General features: G+C 40.1%; 1 protein-coding gene across 2 annotated transcripts in view; it reads right to left on the bottom strand.

Annotated features, from left to right (window-relative positions):
• Window positions 1-1,326: 1,326 nt before the first annotated feature.
• The window catches only part of LOC137055795 (zinc transporter ZIP11-like), a 181,758-nt gene continuing 163,474 nt past the window's right edge, over window positions 1,327-19,610 (bottom strand). For both annotated transcript variants that reach the window (XM_067429700.1, XM_067429699.1), the window contains exons 9-11: window positions 4,699-4,797; window positions 2,374-2,532; window positions 1,327-2,234 (exon numbers count right to left, since the gene is read on the bottom strand). In XM_067429700.1, the coding sequence (XP_067285801.1) occupies window positions 2,156-2,234; window positions 2,374-2,532; window positions 4,699-4,797 (337 nt within the window). In that variant the 3' untranslated portion in view covers window positions 1,327-2,155. The remainder of the gene's footprint in view (window positions 2,235-2,373; window positions 2,533-4,698; window positions 4,798-19,610) is intronic.

Here is a 19,610-nt window from a genome sequence, read left to right as displayed (position 1 = left end):
TGCACACATGTTGTGGATAAATCACTTTACAAAAGGAAACCACAAGATTAACTGCCTGTACTTCATGAGGAAAACATTGGGTTTCCTCCAGATTCTCCTCATAGTTAATATGCTAGTTTGACTAAAACACTTCCTATGTCATTGCTACTTTCTATGAAAACAGAAACAGGCTCTGAAGCAACCAGAACATGTTCAAATGTTAAAACAACAAATTATATGTGCGGTTCGGTTTTTCTTTTCTGTGGAGGTTGCTAGCTATTTTTATAAACATGTTACCAACTTCTGGGACAGATTTGTATGATTTTATCTAGCATTGTTTTGCAATTAATATTAAGATAAGCATTTTTTTTTTAATGAAAGAAAGAAAAAAACTGTCAGATGGTACCACCAAACAGATGGTAGTTTGGGAAATATAAAATATTGGTTTGTTGGTTGCAAATAAAACTTTTTTTTTTTTTGAGAACTCAAAGTTATCAAACATACACATACATAAACTGTATATTATATATTAGATGTATATGTATTTGTATATATATATATACACACACACACACACACAATTAGACATAAAGTGAATAAATAACACTGATGATCTTCATCACGGCTCCTGTTAGTGGGTGGGATATATTAGGCAGCAAGTGAACATTTTGCACGTGGGGAGCGAAGGCTGGCCCGTGTGGTCCGATCAAACAGACGAGCTACTGGAGCTCAAACTGCTCCAGAAGTTAATGCTGGTTCTGATAGAAAGCTGTCAGAATACACAGAGCAGCTCAGTTTGTTGCGTATGGGGCGGCATAGCCGCTGACCAGTCGGGGTGACCTCTGACCCCTGACCCCGCCGAAAGCACCAACAGTGGCACGTGAGCATCAGAACTGGACCACGGAGCAATGGAAGAAGGTGGCCTGGTCTGAGGAGTCACGTGTTCTTTTACATCATGTGGATGGCCGGGTGTGTGTGTGTGGCTTACCTGGGGAACACATGGCCCCAGGATGCACTATGGGAAGAAGGCGAGCCCGCGGAGGCAGTGTGATGCTTTGGCCAATGTTCTGCTGGGAAACCTTGGGTCCTCCATCCATGTGGATGTTACTTTGACACGCTCCACCTACCTAAGCATTGCTGAGACCATGTTCAGCCTTTCATGAAAGCTGACATAATGTAAGACCATGTGCGCATATAGAAAATATAAACAGAAGAAGAAACCTTAATAGGGCTGACATCTACCTTAAATCTCATAATATTACATTGACACATCAGATGCAAACTTTAAACAGCACTTATAAAATGTGTCAGAAAGTGAACAAAGTTAGTGCAAAAAAAAACAGCAAAAAAGGGGAATCGGTTTATTATTTTCTCATTATTTAAGCAAATATTCAATGTATTTCACACACAGTGTAGAACAAATGAACACAAACAGGTTGTACAGTGTACTCATTTTGTATCATGCACACATATTGCATGTTACCTTAATAATCATATTTGTGCTGCATATTATACATAATTATCAGCAATCAAAAAACAAAACAAAAATAAAAAAATAAACAAAGATTGGCCATAAAATGAAAACATCATTTCATAATTCATTTCAATTTCATAACTTGAAAGTGACTGGCTGACTGGAAAGACTAGCTTAACTCAAGACGGTAATGAACGGATTTATCACTGCTCTTCATTTAGACGAGTGCAGAGCGAAACTGAGAACATACGGTCATAATAATGATGGGAAGCTCTCATGTACACAGAAATACACACACACACACACACACACACACACACACACACACACACACACACACACACACACACACACACACACACACACACACACACACACACACACACACACACACACACACACACACACACACACACACACACACACACACACACACACACACACACACACACACACACACACTTAAACCACCCCTTAAGTCATCCATTCAAGTTTTAATAATTATTCAAGTTTTTTTGCAATCAATCTTTTTGCCGTCTAAACAAATGTGGTCCGCGAGTCGTTCATAAAACAAATAAAAATGACGTAGAAAAATATTCCATTGAATAATAAACCTACAGTAAACACCAAGAAAAAGGCTGCTTTGGTCACTTTTTTTCAGTGCAGTCAGGTGACATTCAAAGGATCGACCAATGAAAAGGCTCAGCCAAGACCCACATCCAATGACATCATCACGACGAAGCCAAGGATGGATGTCCACGAGGCCAGCTTTCCATTCCCACTGTAAGAGAAACACACACACACACACACACACACACACACACACACACACACACACACACACACACACACACACACACACGGCGTTCAGTGGCATTTGAACATCTGCAGACCTTTCCTGGACTTGAGCTTCTACTCACCTGACTTGAGCTTCAGGGATAATGTCATCAACCACGACATACACCATGGCTCCAGCAGCGAAGGCCAGAGCATAGGGTAGCAACGGCTCCGCCAGCACAACGGCAACAGCCCCTAACCAGCCAGCCAGAGGCTCGACCATCCCGCTCAGCTGTCCGTACCTGAGAGTAACACAGCTCATGAGCTGCTCACCGAACAGGCTTTAGGATGGGTCATGAACTATACTTTAATAAATGTGTATGACTGTGGCATTGGTCCAAAACCTTACTTCTCAGACTGCATCCTAACTAGTGGACGACCAACATGTCACCAGTTCTGACATACACTCACCTAAAGGATTATTGGGAACACCTGATCAATTTCTCATTTATGCAATTATCTAATCAACCAATCACATGGCAGTTGCTTCAGTGCATTTAGGGATGTGGTCCTGGTCAAGACAATCTCCTGAACTCTAAACTGAATGTCAGAATGGGAAAGAAAGGTGATTTAAAACATTTTGAGCGTGGCATGATTGTTGGTGTCAGACGGGCCGGTCTGAGTATTTCACAATCTGCTCAGTTACTGGGATTTTCACACACAGCCATTTCTAGGGTTTGAAAAACATCCAGTATGCAGCAGTCCTGTGGGCGAAGATGCCTTGTTGATGCTCGAGGTCAGAGGAGAATGGGCCGACTGATTCAAGCTGATAGAAGAGCAACTTTGACTGAAATAACCACTCGTTACAACCGAGGTATGCAGCAAAGCATTTGTGAAGCCACAACACACACAACCTTGAGGCAGATGAGCTACAACAGCAGAAGACCCCACCGGGTGCCACTCATCTCCACTACAAATAGGAAAAAAGGGCTACAATTTGCACAAGCTCACCAAAATACAACAGTTGAAGACTGGAAAAATGTTGCCTGGTCTGATGAGTCTCGGTTTCTGTTGAGACATTCAGATGGTAGAGTCAGAATTTGGCATAAACAGAATGAGAACATGGATCCATCATGCCTTGCTACCACTGTGCAGGCTGCTGGTGGTGGTGTAATGGTGTGGGGGTGTTTTCTTGGCACACTTTAGGCCCCTTAGTGCCAATTGGGCATCGTTTAAATGCCACAGCCTACCTGAGCATTGTTTCTGACCATGTCCACCCCTTTATGACCACCATGTACCATCCTCTGATGGCTACTTCCAGCAGGATAATGCACCATGTCACAAAGCTTGAATCATTTCATATTGGTTTCTTGAACATGACAATGAGTTGACTGTACTAAAATGGCCGCCACAGTCACCAGATCTCAACCCAATAGAGCATCTTTGGGATGTGGTGGAACGGGAGCTTCGTGCCCTGGATGTGCATCCCACAAATCTCCATCAACTGCAAGATGCTCTCCTATCAATATGGGCCAACATTTCTAAAGAATGCTTTCAGCAGCTTGTTGATCAATGCCACGGAGAATTAAGGCAGTTCTGAAGGCGAAAGGGGGTCAAACACAGTATTAGTGTGTGTTCCTAATAATCCTTTAGGTAAGTTTATTGGTTGACATTCGGACTTTTTTATTTGTTTATTTTTTATTAGTTTTTTTTGTTTGGCCAATAAGATGTCAGTTTGGTCTATTTTTATAATACTTTTGTATTTCTTTTTAACCGATAAGAGTCGGTTTGGTCTTTTTTAATTTTAATTATTTTAATTCATTTTTTCTCCTGTTTGGGCAATAAGTGTCAGTTTAACCTTTTTTATTGTTATTTTTTAATTATTCTTTTTCTTCTGTTTGGCCGATAAGTGTCGTTTTAGCCTTTTTCTTCTTTTTATTTTTCTACATTTTTTGTTTGGTTGATATGCGTCAGTTCAGCTTTTTTTAATTACGTTTTTCTGTTTGGCCAAAAAGTGTCGGTTTTGCCTTTTTTGTTTTTCAGTTATAATGTTAGTCAATAGTATTAATAATACAGAGTGTACAATACAACACAAATATAAATATAATACAAAGTATAATAAAAAGTAAATTACAAACACTATAATACTTTCTCATATACCACTGACATTTAGAAAATATGCATTATATAATTTAAATATCTAGTAAACATTTAAATCTACGAACCAGCTGTTAGATATTATGAAGTGTACAGTGCTCTGCGTGCAAATTATATGTCATATTCACTGTTTATGTAAAATGATCATTAACTGGTGTGTGCATATAGTGTTTGTATATTATTTTTCCACATGAAGGTGACTACACTGAGCAGCCTTTGCATTGAAAGTGTAATCATTTATACCATGACGCCTTAAAACGCTGTCCAGCTCACTAGGTTTGGGATGAGAGTGTGTATTTGTCTTGACTCACCAAAAGGACCGCCATGTGGACATCCCAGAACCCCGCAATGGGAGACTCACTGCAAGGCCTTCTGGAAAATTCTGAATGCCAATGCCTATAGCCAGATTTCTGAAAGAAAGACATTATCACTACATCAGTTCTCAGCAGAGAGCACACACAGATCTTGCATTGTGGCACACTGTTTGTTCCAAGTGGTTCTGACACTCTGTAACTTTTCAACTCTCTTAACTTCACACATTATCTCAGCGAGAGATTTCACAGCGCTGAGTGTGCCAGGGGTTGAGAGTCGGCTGTTGACTAAGGCTCTCCGCTTGAATCAGATGAAGGTTTTCTGAAGTGCAACATATGGGTGTGCCGTACCACAAGAACACGAGAAATAAAAGGGTTATGGATGGGGCATGAACTACATCTGGAATCACACTGTTGTGTTTGGATTATCCTTTATGAAACTCTCTCACAATCCGTGAAACAAGCCTTTTAGACGTCATCTACATGAATAACCTTGAAAAAAATGTCCACGCTTTGTTCTCACTATGCTTAAATCATCTTACTGCACATGCATAACATTTAATAAACACTCACTTGTATGATACCAGACATAATACAGTTCTTACAGTATTGTGGCCATGGGTGCCAGAGCTATTGTTTGACTTTGTTGGACAAGAACCGCCCACTTTTTAAGACTAATGATATTGGACCCACTCACATTTACCGTCTATAATTCAGCACATGACTGTTCACCTACAACTAACCAGGGGCACCGTTATGGGCATATAGGCCTAGGACACCCCAAATCACAACTTTGGATGTTTTTTTTTTTGTAGCATAAATGAACATGTTAACTAATAATCTTTGTTAATTCAAAAAACTTTGAATTGAAGAAAGTAAGAAGTGAACATGTTTGCTTCGATTAAAACAAACCCTGGTGCGATTGCTCGTTTAGTGCGGTTCATTTGAACATATGTGAATGCCGGCATCCGAACCCTGGTGCGCACCAAACAAGCGGACCGAGAGCACTAAAAAGATGGGTCTCGGTCCGCTTCCAGACGAACTCTGGTGCGGTTCGATTGATATATGAACGCCACACGGACCAAAGACATGTAGACGGACCAAAAACAGGACGTAATGTCACAAGATGCGACGCATAGTCAGCTGATTTGACGACGCGGAAAGATCGGTGTATCCAAAATTAGTAACGTTAACGTTAGAGGGAAAACGTGGAGCAACGAGGAGGTGCCTCATCAATATTTGGTCAGACGAGCATGTTTCGAAAATGCTAGAAAAAACGCACAAAAAGCATGTGTGGTTCTTCTCATCAGAGCACCTGTGCTGCCCATTATTATCCGGTACAGACGACAGAACGGCCGTCTCTTTTCTGCATAAAGGAGGAAATCCTGCTGCTGTTTTGAATGTTTTAAACATTTTATGAGCTCTTCTTGAGTTCTCAGCTGGTAAAAATACTGCCATATGTACACGCATAAAATGATGGCGTTTAATCCACACACAGCGTTGTTCTGAATGTTCAGTAAGCAGCTCCTACGTCATATAAGCCGACCAATCTGGTTGTGACCATCTCCCAATGCCTTTGGTTCAGTAACTTTAGGTTCGCTGTAAAAAATGCCAGTGTGAACGCTAAGCGGACCAGGACTATATGTTTTGTTTTTGTTTTTTGGTCCGGACCTAAATGCACACCAAAAAAGAACAGCATCCTGTAAATGATGGAAAGAAGCCCCTGTCAGGAGCACATAAGCGCAAACTTAAAGGATTAGTTCACTTTTAAATAAACTTTTGCAGATAATTTACTCACCCACATGTCATGCAAGATGTCCATGTCTTTCTTTCTTCAGTCGAAAAAGAAATTAAGGTTCTTGATGAAAACATTCCAGGATTTTTCTGCATATAATGGACTTCAATGGGTCCCAAACATTTCAAGGGCCAAATGACAGCTTCAGTGCAGCTTCAAAGGGCTTTAAACGACACCGATGAATAAGGCTCTTATCTAGTCAAACCACTGCTCATAAAAATAAAAATAAAAAATGTTTACGTTTTATAAGCACAAATGCTCACCTTGCTCTGTTGTGTGATACGCGTTTGTTACGCTGAAAAGGTCACGCTTGACATAGGCGTAAGTGCCGAGTCAGTGTTTACAAGCGTTCGTAAAAACGTTTAAAACGATAAACTGAAACAAAGACATTTGAATATGTTTATATGGTCCTCCCTCCACACACTGACTCGGTACTTCTTCCTATATCAGGCAGAGAACAGAACAGAGGAAGGCCCGCATTTGTGCTTATAAAAGTTTTATTTTTTATTTTTTTATGACTGATCGTTTGGCTAGATAAGACCCTTATTCATCGTCTGGTGTCGTTTGAAGCTGCACTGAAATTGTCATCTGGACCTTGAACCGTTTGGTGCCCATTGAAGTCCATTATATGGAGAAAAATCCTGGAATGTTTTCATCAAAAACATGGACATCTTGGATGACATGGGGGTGAGTAAATTATCAGCAAAAGCTTATTTAAAAGTGAACTAATCCTTTAAGAAAAGTAGGGATGAAGACGTTAAAAGGATGGGGGTTACTCTTCCGAATTGGTGTCCTTACAAATTAGAATAAGCTAAACTAAATGTTAGAGATGACTGTTGATCGCGGGTATGTCGAAATACCTAACCCTTCTTTGCGTGGGTGCATAACCACAATTGGAAAAAAAACAAAAACAAACTCAGAGCTAGAAACCTTGAATCATTATTCTGACTTTTTCGAGACGACTGTTATTATTTGAAATAACATCCTATAAATGTTAACTAATAAATTATCAAAATTTCTTATTAAACTTCAAAAGAAAAAAACATTCCTCTTCTGAAAGAAGGGGCCCCAAATTTCTGTCTTGCATACCCCAGGTAAAACTCTTAATGGTGCCCCAACTTATAACCAATTAACATTTTATTATCAAACACACGTTAGATTCTTTATTTTCACTTTTCAAATATTTATTTAATGCATTTTCATTAAAAAAATAAATGCCTTTCCGATTTGATATGTAATGGGAAAATGGAAAAGAGCGAGTTCAGCAAAAGGTGTATTCGAAGCCTCAGGTCGATTTTAAAGCACAAAACTTTCTGCTTTGTGCTTTACCCCTACACTATTGCCGTTGTAAATTCAGTGTCTTCCCTAAATGTGTCTGGTCCAACCATTCGTTTAGTAAACAAGGCTAGCTATTTGCTAGCCTGGATGCCAGCCGAATTTAGCTCCGCCCACATTTTTTTTAGGTCGGGCAGTTCGGTCTGGCCTCGCTCCATAGAGGAGTAATTATCCCCGAACAGAAACTGTTCAGACCCATAGGCATAATTTACAGGGTGGGACATGTCCCCACCACTTTTTTTTTTAAAACACCTTGCTTCACGGATGAACCTAACTAATACAAACAAAACATCTCTGGTTAACTAGAAGAGTATAATTTTGTTTGTGTGTTAAATAAGAGGCGATCGCTCGTTGCCGCTGTTATCAGGGCTGCAGATTTCTCCCGCGGCTCATGCAGTCTCCACACAGACGAGCGCTTTAATTTAACGCTTAACGCCGTTGCAGAGACTTTCTATTTGTTCCGGTCAGATCAGAAACAAAACGCACAAAAACTGTCCCTGCTCTTGATGTACTGATGATATTCGGTTTTGATGAGAGAAAAAAATAGCCTAGAAATCTAGACGCACCCTAGCGGCAGCAAATGTAATTTGCCCGCAAGTGTCATCTAGGCACTCTCAATACCCATCTGAGCTGTATTCCTCAGAATCTGGACGGGCCAATCACATCGTGTATAGAGTCAGCGGGCGGGGCCATAATGGCGACGGCCGAGTTGCGTTTGCGTGCTTCTAGTAACACAGAAACTGCCGAACGGCGGTCTTTCGAATCAGCTCTGCCCGCGCCTCTGGAAGACTTGGAGTTAAGCTTTCCTCTAAGAAAAGAACAAAGAACGGCACTGAAGTCATTCTTAAGAAGGGAAGATATGTTCGGAGTTTAGCCGACCGGATACGGCGAATGTTTAATCTGTCAACAAGCTCTGCTTCACCTTCGTTGCTCTGGTTGGTGTAGCGCTATCCTATCGCGTGCAGAGGGAGTTTGAAAGACAACCGTTTATCCGCCCCTCGGATTGAGCTGTCAATGGTGAGTTTCCAGACCAAACATCTTGATGTGGCTCTTGCTTGTCAGGCTAAGAAAAAATAGGCTACGAGGGCAGATTAGAAACGAGAACTTCTAACAAGTTTAACAGACTAGACCAGGGATTAAGTGTGCAAATCTATGCCTTTATTCACGTGAAATATCTTGGTACAATGCTATATTGTGTTTAGATGCAATAATTAAACGAGATCTATATCAATAAATGAACTATTTAATTGATTTCCTGACATCTTAATACACATTTTTCTGCAATTGTTATTGTACATATTTTACATTTGATATTACATTGTATCAGCAATGCAACCCCCCTTAATACGCCATATTGTGCATATCATATGTACGCGAAAAACTGCCTACCATATGCACGCCAAAGCTCATTTTAATATTTGAGCACCCCTCATACGTCAAAATGAGCTTTGGCTTGCATATGATACGCAATTTATGTCCCACCCACTTTTTAAAACAAATTTACGCCACTGTTCAGACCAATGAGATCATCAGGGCGGGCTTTAGATGATGACGGACAGACGATCAACAGTAACGTAATCATCACGTCATCAAAGCGGCTTGGATTATATTTGTTCAAATCCTAAACGGAGAGCTTGTTCGTATCTGCATCACCTTCACAATTTCTCTCAGAAATTATGATCATGTTGGGTAAGTACTCTTTGTATTATTAAAATCGTAATTTTTTTTACAACACCGGCTAAGATTGTTTATTCCAGTGCGCGTGCAGACAGGGTTGCCAAGTTTTTACAACAAAACCCGCCAACTACTAGCCCAAAACAATAGCTTCTCGGGGGGGGGGGGGGTTCTCCGGAAAAAAATGGTGTTTGGGGGTAAAATGTGTGTTACTTTGGCAAGGTTGCTGCTAAAGTTCACACTCATGGGTCTATATACCACATAATAACAACATAGAAAACAACCCGCAGAAAAAAACGTGGACTAGGCAACACAGTGCAGTTGAGCTCTCTTGACGTCGCTTCATTGCTCTGATTGGTTGTAGGTCTCTCCAATCGAGGTCTTTCCTGATTCGGTTGAAACACGCCCCATAATCACAGCCCAATGGAGCATCAGACTCATATTCTAACTAGAATTAAGTATGACCACGTCAGGATAGCTATTTGCACTTAATGGCTTAAAAAAAAATTATGATCACTGTAAAGCTGCTCTGAACCATCCGTAATGTAAAACGTGCTTTATAAATGAAGGTGACTGGAAGTTGGGGAAAGAAGAGGAGACAAAGATGCTATTTCAAATGCAAATGTAGCCAAGGTGGTGCGCATGAGTTCTGATTGATACATGTACCTACTTAGTATATGCTTTTATCCACATTGTTTTGCACCGCATTCAAGGTATACGTTTTATTAGCACACTGCTACTGATTGAGCTACTAAAATACAGGAATGCTTTAACACACAGAGAGAATAATGTGTCCTATCTAGACATGGCATTTTCAAATGTAGCCACACTCTAGAAAGTGCTGGGTTAAAAACAACTCAATTTCTGTGTTTGTCCATTTTCAACCCAACATGGGTTGTTTTTAACCCAGCATTTTTTAGAGTGCAGATGAATGTAGACGCAGCCAAGACGTGAGAGTGTGAACGGGCATTTACTCAAACGAGCGTGTAAGAGCAACACTTCATTAGCGGTAAGCGCTGACGGATGATTTAGATTTTCTCTGGAGAGTTGTGGGAAGTCTGTGGGAGCGTGTTTCTCTCCCGAGGCGGTCTGAGGGTGGTCTCCGCCGCAGAACTGATAAGCAGCTCTATTTGTTTGGCCTAGACTTCTCCACATCGTAATGCAACCACACTCTGGAAGTTCCCGGAACCTCCCGGAGCCTGCGCTCACAAAGCAAGAAAAGCTGCTCTGTTTTGACTTCCCCTCTTCACCACCCCCAACACTCTTTCACTGCCTTCTTCAATCTCCCCCGCTGTACGATGTGCGCGCTGGCATGCGCTCAAGGTACGGCCCCCAGAGAAGTCAGATTAATGACAGCTAGTCACGGAAAGGCTTACAGCACCCGTATGATGTTGGAGAGTCTGAGGGAGACAGAATGCAAGACTGAAGAGAACGGATTGCTGATGCAAACTCATTTGACTTCATTTCTTCCGTGAAACACGCAGAACATTCTGGCTGTACTTTTTAACATAATGCATGTGAATGAGGACTTGGACAGTCAAGCTACAAAATGACAAAAGAGCACACATAAAGTATTATTAAACTGCTCCAAACGGCTCTTCTTCCAAGTTTAATACGGGAAATCTGGGTCTGTTCCTCCAAAACAATCTCATGGCAATTGATTAACTCTTTTAGGTTTTGGCAAATTGGTAGCCAACAGATATGATCATATATGATCTGCCCCACTGACGGATAGTTTAGGGGTTGCAAAATGCAAGTGAAAGACCAAAGAGAATAGATAAAAAATGCAGATCCAAACTCATGTGTCTTTATTTCTTCTATGCAACACAAAATGTGATTTTCCGAAGAAAACTGACTAGTTATTTTATATATATATATATATGTGCAGCAGCGTACCGTGGGGTTTCAGTCAGGGCCTTCACTAACGATCAACACGCCCCACTCCATAACAACACACACACACACACACACACACACACACACACACACACGATCAACAGGCCCCACGCCATCGCCATAACAACACACACACACACACACACACATACGTATGTTTTTGTGACATGTGGGGACTCTCCATAGGCGCAATGGTTTTTATACCGTACAAACCGTATTTTCTATCCCCCTACACTGCCACTGCCCCTAAACCTAAATGTTACCCATCACAGGAAACATTCTGCATTTTTACTTTCTAAAAAAAAACTCATCCTGTATGATTTATAAGCATTTTGAAAAGTGGGGACATCTATGGTCATACACATTTGTGTCCACAAACACAAAATACAATAATGCACTGTACGCAATACTACTACGAACTTTGCTTTCATAGTGTTCGTTGGGAAGGGGGCAAGCAAAAAGTACACGCGAGACAAAAAGGCAATTTGACTATATATATATATATAGACAGGGCCAGCAGAGAAGGCCCTGCTGGCCCTGACAGCCCACCACTGTATATGTGTATATTAGGTATACATGCTATATCTGCCACCCACTCTGTATTAGACAATATATGTTATTTGTGGCGAGGTGAACGAGCGAGAGACATGGGAGGAGCGAGTGAGACCGGGGACGTGATTGCGAAGGAGCGTCACCTGCGAGCCACACCGGTCTCGAGTCCTCTCATGAAGGAGCTCGAAGGCATTTAAGGACGAGCGACACCAGTCAAGGACGAGAGAGGACCAGGCCTGGATTTTACGTTGAGTTTTGTTATGTGTGTGTGGGCAGTCGTCCGTGAGGGGCTGCCCACGGTTTACTTTCGTTTTGTTTATTTAAAAAGTTGTTAAACGTTCGCCGGTTCCCGCCTCCTTCCTTCCCATCTAAGAGTCGTTTGTTACATTATTGTTATTGGCCCGGTAAGAAATTGTGGGTGATACATTAAAGCTTCCTTCAGTTCAGACCCTTCAGATGCACACTGTTCTCCATGATAAAAAAAAAAAAAAAGAAGTGCAATATGTGCAGCACAATTCTGTCATGCAGGCTACATAAAACTATAAGGAGAACATTATTATTGTCACGGTCATGTTCTGTTTGTTTTGTTTTGCACTCGTCACATATGTTCCTTTGTTCCATTTTCCCGCCACAATCTGTCACCATGGACACGAACACTTCTCATCACAGCTGGTCATTGTTTAAGTTAATCATCTGTGTATTAAAGTTCCTGCTTGTTTTCAGTGTCCGCTATTGTTTGTGTGGAGTACGCTGTTCGTGCCACACACACTGTTTCACAGTTTGGTTTATTCTGTTCTGAGTTATTTAATAAATCTTGTTTTGATAATCATCTTTGTCTTCCTTGGACTTAACAATAATTGTGTGCTTAGGACATGGCTATTAATGGTGAGACTTTTGTTTTTGTAATAATCAAAAATGACAAACATTTTTATTTAGATCTATCAGCCAATATATTGGGAATTAACTTTTAAATATAAAGATTATCGGTTATCAGTATCGGCTAAAAAAATTATATCGGTACATCCATAATATATAAATAAATACACTATATTGCCAAAAGTTTTGGGACGCCTGCCTTTACATGCACATAACTTTAATGCCATCCCATTGTTAATCCGTAGGGTTTAATATGGAGTCGACCCACCCTCTCTAACAGCTCCAGCTCTTCTGGGAAGGCTTTCCTCAAGGTTTAGGAGTGTGTTTATGGGGATTTTTGCCCATTCTTCTAGAAGCTCATTTGTGAGGTCAGGCACTGATGTTGGACGAGAAGGCCTGGCTCTCAGTCTCCGCTCTAATTCATCCCAAAGCTGTTCTATCGGGTTGAGCTCAGGACTCTGTGCAGGCCAGTCAAGTTCCTCCACACCAAACTCCTCATCCATGTCTTTATGGAGCGACGCTTTGAGCACTGGAGCGCAGTCATGCTGGGACAGGAAGGGGCCGTCCCCAAACTGTTCCCACAAAGTTGGGGGCATGAAATAGTCCAAAATGTCTTGGTATGCTGAAGCATTAAAGAGTTCCTTTCACTGGAACTAAGGGGCCAAGCTCAACACCTGAAAAACAATCCGACCCCATAATCCCCGTAAATATTAATTTATATTTAATAAATGAAATATACATGGAAGAATAGTTCACAATAAGATCATCTATAATGCATTTAGAAAACAGATGGGGTGAATTTCCACTTCATGCTGACTTCAGAGAGAAGGAGAAATGAAGAAGGGATGAGAAGACAGGATAAACTGTGGTGGGGCATAATGAAAGACTGAAGAAAAAAACCAAGGGGAGGTTTTGGAGAAGGTCGAAGTGAACTCGCTCACTCGGGCTGCGTTCACACAGTGTGGAAACAACAGCCCTTCTCAGAGTTTCAGAAACATGTTTTCCCATCCCCAGGAATTCTTCTCTGGCATATTTCACTCCTCTGAGGCAGGTCTATTTCTGTGTGCGAAGAGAGTCTGTTCACCCACCTCTGAGGACAGGCTTCAGCAACCGCAAGCTCTCAGCAGTAAAAGAGGGTGGAGATCTCAAAACACACAATGCCATTCCAACACTTCCCTTTCTTAGCTTAGTATACAAGCTTAATAGTAGAGTAAAACCAAGTGGGATACAGTGTGTGTCGGTTCAGACGTCTGTATTAAAACAAACCCAAAAAAACATAAAGGGAAGCATTCCAACGTTATTGCAAAAGCATGAAGAAGCCTCCATTGAGAGGGGAAGACAGTGGGTCCAGTGTCTGACCACAGAGCTCCTCTCTGGGCACAAAGGGCCTTTGGTGCCCCCCCTCCATCCATGGGGGTCTGCCCTGAATGGGCATCTGTGTGTTGGGAAGAGCATGGGGATCTGGGCGAAATGAGGGAAAATCCCCAAAACCATCTGCACCAATCACTATGGCTTTCCAGTGACCTTTGACCCAAGTACCCACCGTATACCCGCTGCTTTTCACTCGCGACTGTGGGAAAAGTGTACCTAAAACTATTTATAACACACTCTTTACTGCCTGTTTTTTCTACATTCGATCAGCTCATGTGTTCTAATGGCTCAAAGCTCCTTGGTATAAGCTAAATGTATTTACTATAGTAATAACTATAAATTACATGCAACTAACTCCAAACCAAACCCTAACCCTATAGTAAGTACATGTACTTAATTAATATTAATCCGTACTTAAATGTATAATTACATTGTAACACATTAAAATAATTCAGTTTCACTGAACGACTTCTATATAATAAAATATTAAATATTAAATATTCAAGAACTTAAGTTTAACAAAAGATTAAAAATGCTCAACGTGAGTTAATTACCAGAAAAACAAAAGATATTTAATTCAAAATTAAAAAATAGTTTGCTATATAAAGATTTATGAAAAAAGTAAACATTAATTATTCAAGAATTTAAACCTTTTAATTAAACAGAAAATGAAGTCATTCAAATGTGTGCACGTGTAGATCAGTTTGGTCAGATGTATTATTATTATTTCATTGTTGGTTGCCACTTTTAGGTTATTGCTACACTACGGATACATCATATAGGAGAAACAGGCATATTCTTATGATCTAAAAGATGTGTAAAACAATTGCAAATATTTTTTGCAAAAATTATTTTAAGTCACAGTGAATCATTTTTAATAAATGTTTTTCCTAGTGGAAGAGTGTAAAGTCATCTGAAAGTGTGTGACAGCCTCTGCCACCATCACTGCACAATGATCCTGAAAGGATGGAGCTCGACACTAAAGCAGAGATTCTTACACACACACACACACACACACACACACACACACACACACACACACACACACACACACACACACACACACACACACACACACACACACACACACACACACACACACACACACACACACACACACACACACACACACACACACACACACACAATTAGTGACTCACTGTACTGTAATACACAGAAATCTGGTTGCCAAGCTGACATCATCTGAAAACACGTACACATACAGTATACAAAACACAACGCTTTATTAGATATTATTTTCTTCTTCTTGCTCTGCACTACATGGTTATTAATGCAAATGTTTTACTGGCGAGCGTAAGATGGTGATCACAATGTTTGTGCTGGCTTGTCATTTCTCATTAGGTTGTTTCAAAGATGGCATAAAACAGAGCTTTGCTTGTTCATAATTACCTTAAGACTGAACCAGAGTTACTGTGAGAGAGGGCAATGATACCAGACTGTGTGTGTGTGTGTGTGTGTGTGTGTGTGTGTGTGTGTGTGGGTGCGTGTTGGGTAGGTTTAGGGACAGGGGCTGTGTAAAGGGATAGGGAATATAGTTTCTACGGTATTAAAACCATTACGCCTATGGAATGTCCCCATGAGAGAGATCTTACAAATACAGTTTTATTTAAATTTCCACTTATACCTCAGTGACTGAACCCACAACAAAACGAACAATGAAATCTATTTTTAAAGTATTAATCAACCTTTTCAATTTAGAAATATCCGATTAAATGCGTTGTTAATGAACCAAAATAGCTGGACAGTATTTATATGAATTAATGTTAACAAAGAGTAATAAACACTGTAATGAATGTACTGTTCATTGTTAGTTAATGCCTTATCTAATTGAACTAATGAAGCCTTATTAGTGTCTTGAACTCGCAGCTCTCTGAGTGTGTGTTTCTCAAACCCGTCATAAACGCAGCTCTGAGAATGGCAGGTGCGTCTCTGAGGCAGCCAGACAGAAAGTTGGAGTGTGAATGGGCCATATTTTACTGGCATGTATAAACAAACACACACACACACACACACACACACACACACACACACACACACACACACACACACACACACACACACACACACCTGTGTTGTCGAGCTAAGTGTGTCCTGCTAAACATGATTGAATAAAGTCCAAACTCTGATTAACAGCATCTGCTCACAGAACAAACATTTTTGGGTTTGTTACTGTTCTGAGCAGACCCAGATGGCAACTGAAGCACATTTTTAACACTGATTTTAGCAGGAAAATATGCATAATTATGTACATGATGTATTCATATTTGTAATGAATTTTATTATTTTATTAAGCGTAACTAATCAAATGTTATCTTGGTTGGAAAAACAAGCAGAGGAACAACAAACGGATAATATAAGAGGCCTGAGAGGGCTGCGTTTAGGTGCCCAACAGAGGCCAAACCTCAATAAAACAAGAACATTAAAGACACTGAGAGAAATGCCTTTAAACGTCTTTCAAAGCCCTTATCAAGTGAGGGAGATGAGAGACGGCAAAATTAAAACGCAAGAGGGAAAAACAGGGCGGGGTGGAGGAAATGGAGGGATATGGAGAAAGAGGGAGAGAGATGGATGAGAGACAGAGAGCGGAGAGAACAGGGGCCCTATGTTTTTGAGATTCAAAGCACAATGTGCTCTTTGAGGACGGCAGAGAATAACATTTAGATAGAGAGCCATCAGTCCAGCCCTCTCTCTCTCTCTCTCTCTCTCTCTCTCTCTCTCTCTCTCTCTCTCTCTCTCTCTCTCTCTCTCTCTCTCTCTCTCTCTCTGCTTCTTCCTTCTGCTTTCTTTTCTCACTACATCACATTTTAGCTAAATATTTTCACAGCCTGTATATACAGTACACTTTGAAGGATAAACTGAGTTTTTACTGATCATAATTTTACACACCACACTCTTAGATGAAAAGGTTTTATATAGAACGGTTCTTTCAGACACATTAATGTAGAAGCTTTTAGGGTTTAGTTTTAATCATTTGATTTTGTTTTCATGAATTAAACAGCTTATAAACATACTTTACCACAAAAAACTTTATTTTACAGTGTAATTATATATTTAAGTACTGATTAATATTCATTAACTACATGTACTTACTATAGGGTTAGGGTTTGGTTGAGGATTAGTTTATGTATAATTTACTGTTATTACTACGGTAAGTACATGTAACATGTAAGAAGGGCACTGAAAAATAAAGTGTTACCCTTTATTTTGAGGTAAAGTAGTTACACAAATATAGTAATAACTGTAAATTATATGCAAACTTTCAAGTAACTAACCCTAATAAAAACCTGACCTTAACTCTATAGCAAGTGCATGTAGTTCATTAATATTACTCAGTACTTATTTGAGAAAGTACAGTGTAACTCACCTTTAAATCAAGTGCAACCAAACAATTTAAATTATTATGCTATTTAAAACATTTCTCCTTGTATAGAACCTTTTTGTTCTTTAAAATTGAGTCAGGAACCCTATAGACCAGTGTTTCCCAACCTTTTTTCAGTCATGGCACCCTTTGAAAATGTTCAACGTTTTGTGGCAGCCCCTCACGTTACGCTAGCGGTGTAACAGAACAGATTGCTCACGGTTCGGTTTGTATCACGGTGTTAGGTTCATGGTTTCAGTACGGTTCCGTATTTTCTTTGTTCAGGGAAAAAAGGACTATTGTCAAAAATAAATAAATAAAGAAAACAAATAAATTAAATACAAGCAGCAGCAGAAATAAATACTATTGAGCAAAGATACTAATCAAATAAACAATGCTTTTCAGTTGGGTCTAACATTAGTTTTTAGGTAGACAAATTGAATAAAGTAATCAAATGTAAAATAACTGCATGAATTAAAGATTAATCCTTATTAAACTTACAAAAGCTATTCAATCAAGAGTAGTGAGTGATGTCCTTATCTTTTGTTTGACATTAAACAGACATTACTGCCCCTTTAAGACCTAATACAGGGTTGTCTTTCTCGACTGTATAACGTTCTCTTAAGGCATATTCAGACTATGTCTTGGATACTCATCATAATGGACATGTTGACATACCTTGTGTGTGAGTTTGTCCGTTCAAGCGCAAGACTTGAAAGAGAACTCGAGATTTGCGCGCTGTGAGATGAGTGCGCACTTTCGGATGATGCACAGAGACAGATATTCTCACAGCGCGCGCGTGCGAGTCCTCATTCGCGTCTTCTGGCGAATATACGTGGATGATGATGACAGCAAAAACGACTGGTCACATTCGGACATATACGGCAGCACTCGCATGCATTGAACACAGTTTAGAAAGAGAGACCGCTTTGCCCACATTTTTCTTTTATCGCTGTTGTTGTACTGTATCACTGAGGAGCCAGCACGTGCCCATCGACATAAACCTAAATAAAGCATTATTTTCAAGTTACAAACCATATAAAGATGCGTCATCAGATGTGAGATGAACCGCGGTGCAAGTGTGTGCCGGCACCTTTTACACGGCACCCCTGCTCTCAGACGGCACCTTGGTTGGGAAACGCTGGTATAGAGAACCTCACTGAACCTGAAACTTGTCAAATCTGCAAGACGATGATCGGTAGAAACAGATATAGGTGGTGAGAAATCAATTTGAAATGTGCTGTAATATTTGGATTACATTTGAAGAATGTTTTTATTTCTTTATTACAAAAAAATGCTAAAGATCCATCCATCCATCCATCCATCCATCCATCCATCCATCCATCCATCCTCCAAATCTGCAAGGTTTATGTAAACTTCATGTGATATTCTCTGTGATATTGTGTGCCACATATACTGTAGGTATCACACCTGCATGAGATTAAAATGGAGAAGAAGAACAACAACGCTGATATTTTTTATCATTTCAATAAATGCACTAATGTGCTAATCTGAAGATTATACTCTAGTGTAACGCCTCCCGAAGTTCAAAATGCTTACGCTATATGTCTGATGTCATACGATTTTTCATAAGTTGAATAATTTCTTCTTAGAAGATGTGTAAACGCAGTAAATATTTCACAGACCTTAAACTGCATCTAATACAGAATACTAAATATTTCATAAATTAAAGGGGTGGTTGATTATGATATGACTTTTCTAACTTTAGTGAGTGTGTAGTGTCGCTGTTTGAGCATAATCAACATCTGCAAAGTTACGGCGCTCAAAGTTCAAAGCAAAGGGAGATATTTTCTTTTAAAGAAATCTCTCTTTAGGGACTACAACAAACGGCTGGTAGGGACTACAACAAGCTTCTTCACGGGTTAGTGACATCACTGACCCTAACATTTACATAAACCCCGCCCCCTGGAACACGCAACAAAGGGGGTGAGATCATCATGACAGAATATGCTGAACAATGACTTTAAGATCGTTAACTCATAACTTCATCAACTATCCCTTCAGAAACGTCCT

The sequence above is a fragment of the Pseudorasbora parva genome, chromosome 21 (genome assembly GCF_024679245.1).
Source record: "Pseudorasbora parva isolate DD20220531a chromosome 21, ASM2467924v1, whole genome shotgun sequence".
NCBI classification, from domain to species: Eukaryota; Metazoa; Chordata; class Actinopteri; order Cypriniformes; family Gobionidae; genus Pseudorasbora; species Pseudorasbora parva.
The sequence above is the reverse complement of the archived record's forward strand: the minus strand, read 5'-3'. Positions and strand labels throughout refer to the sequence as shown.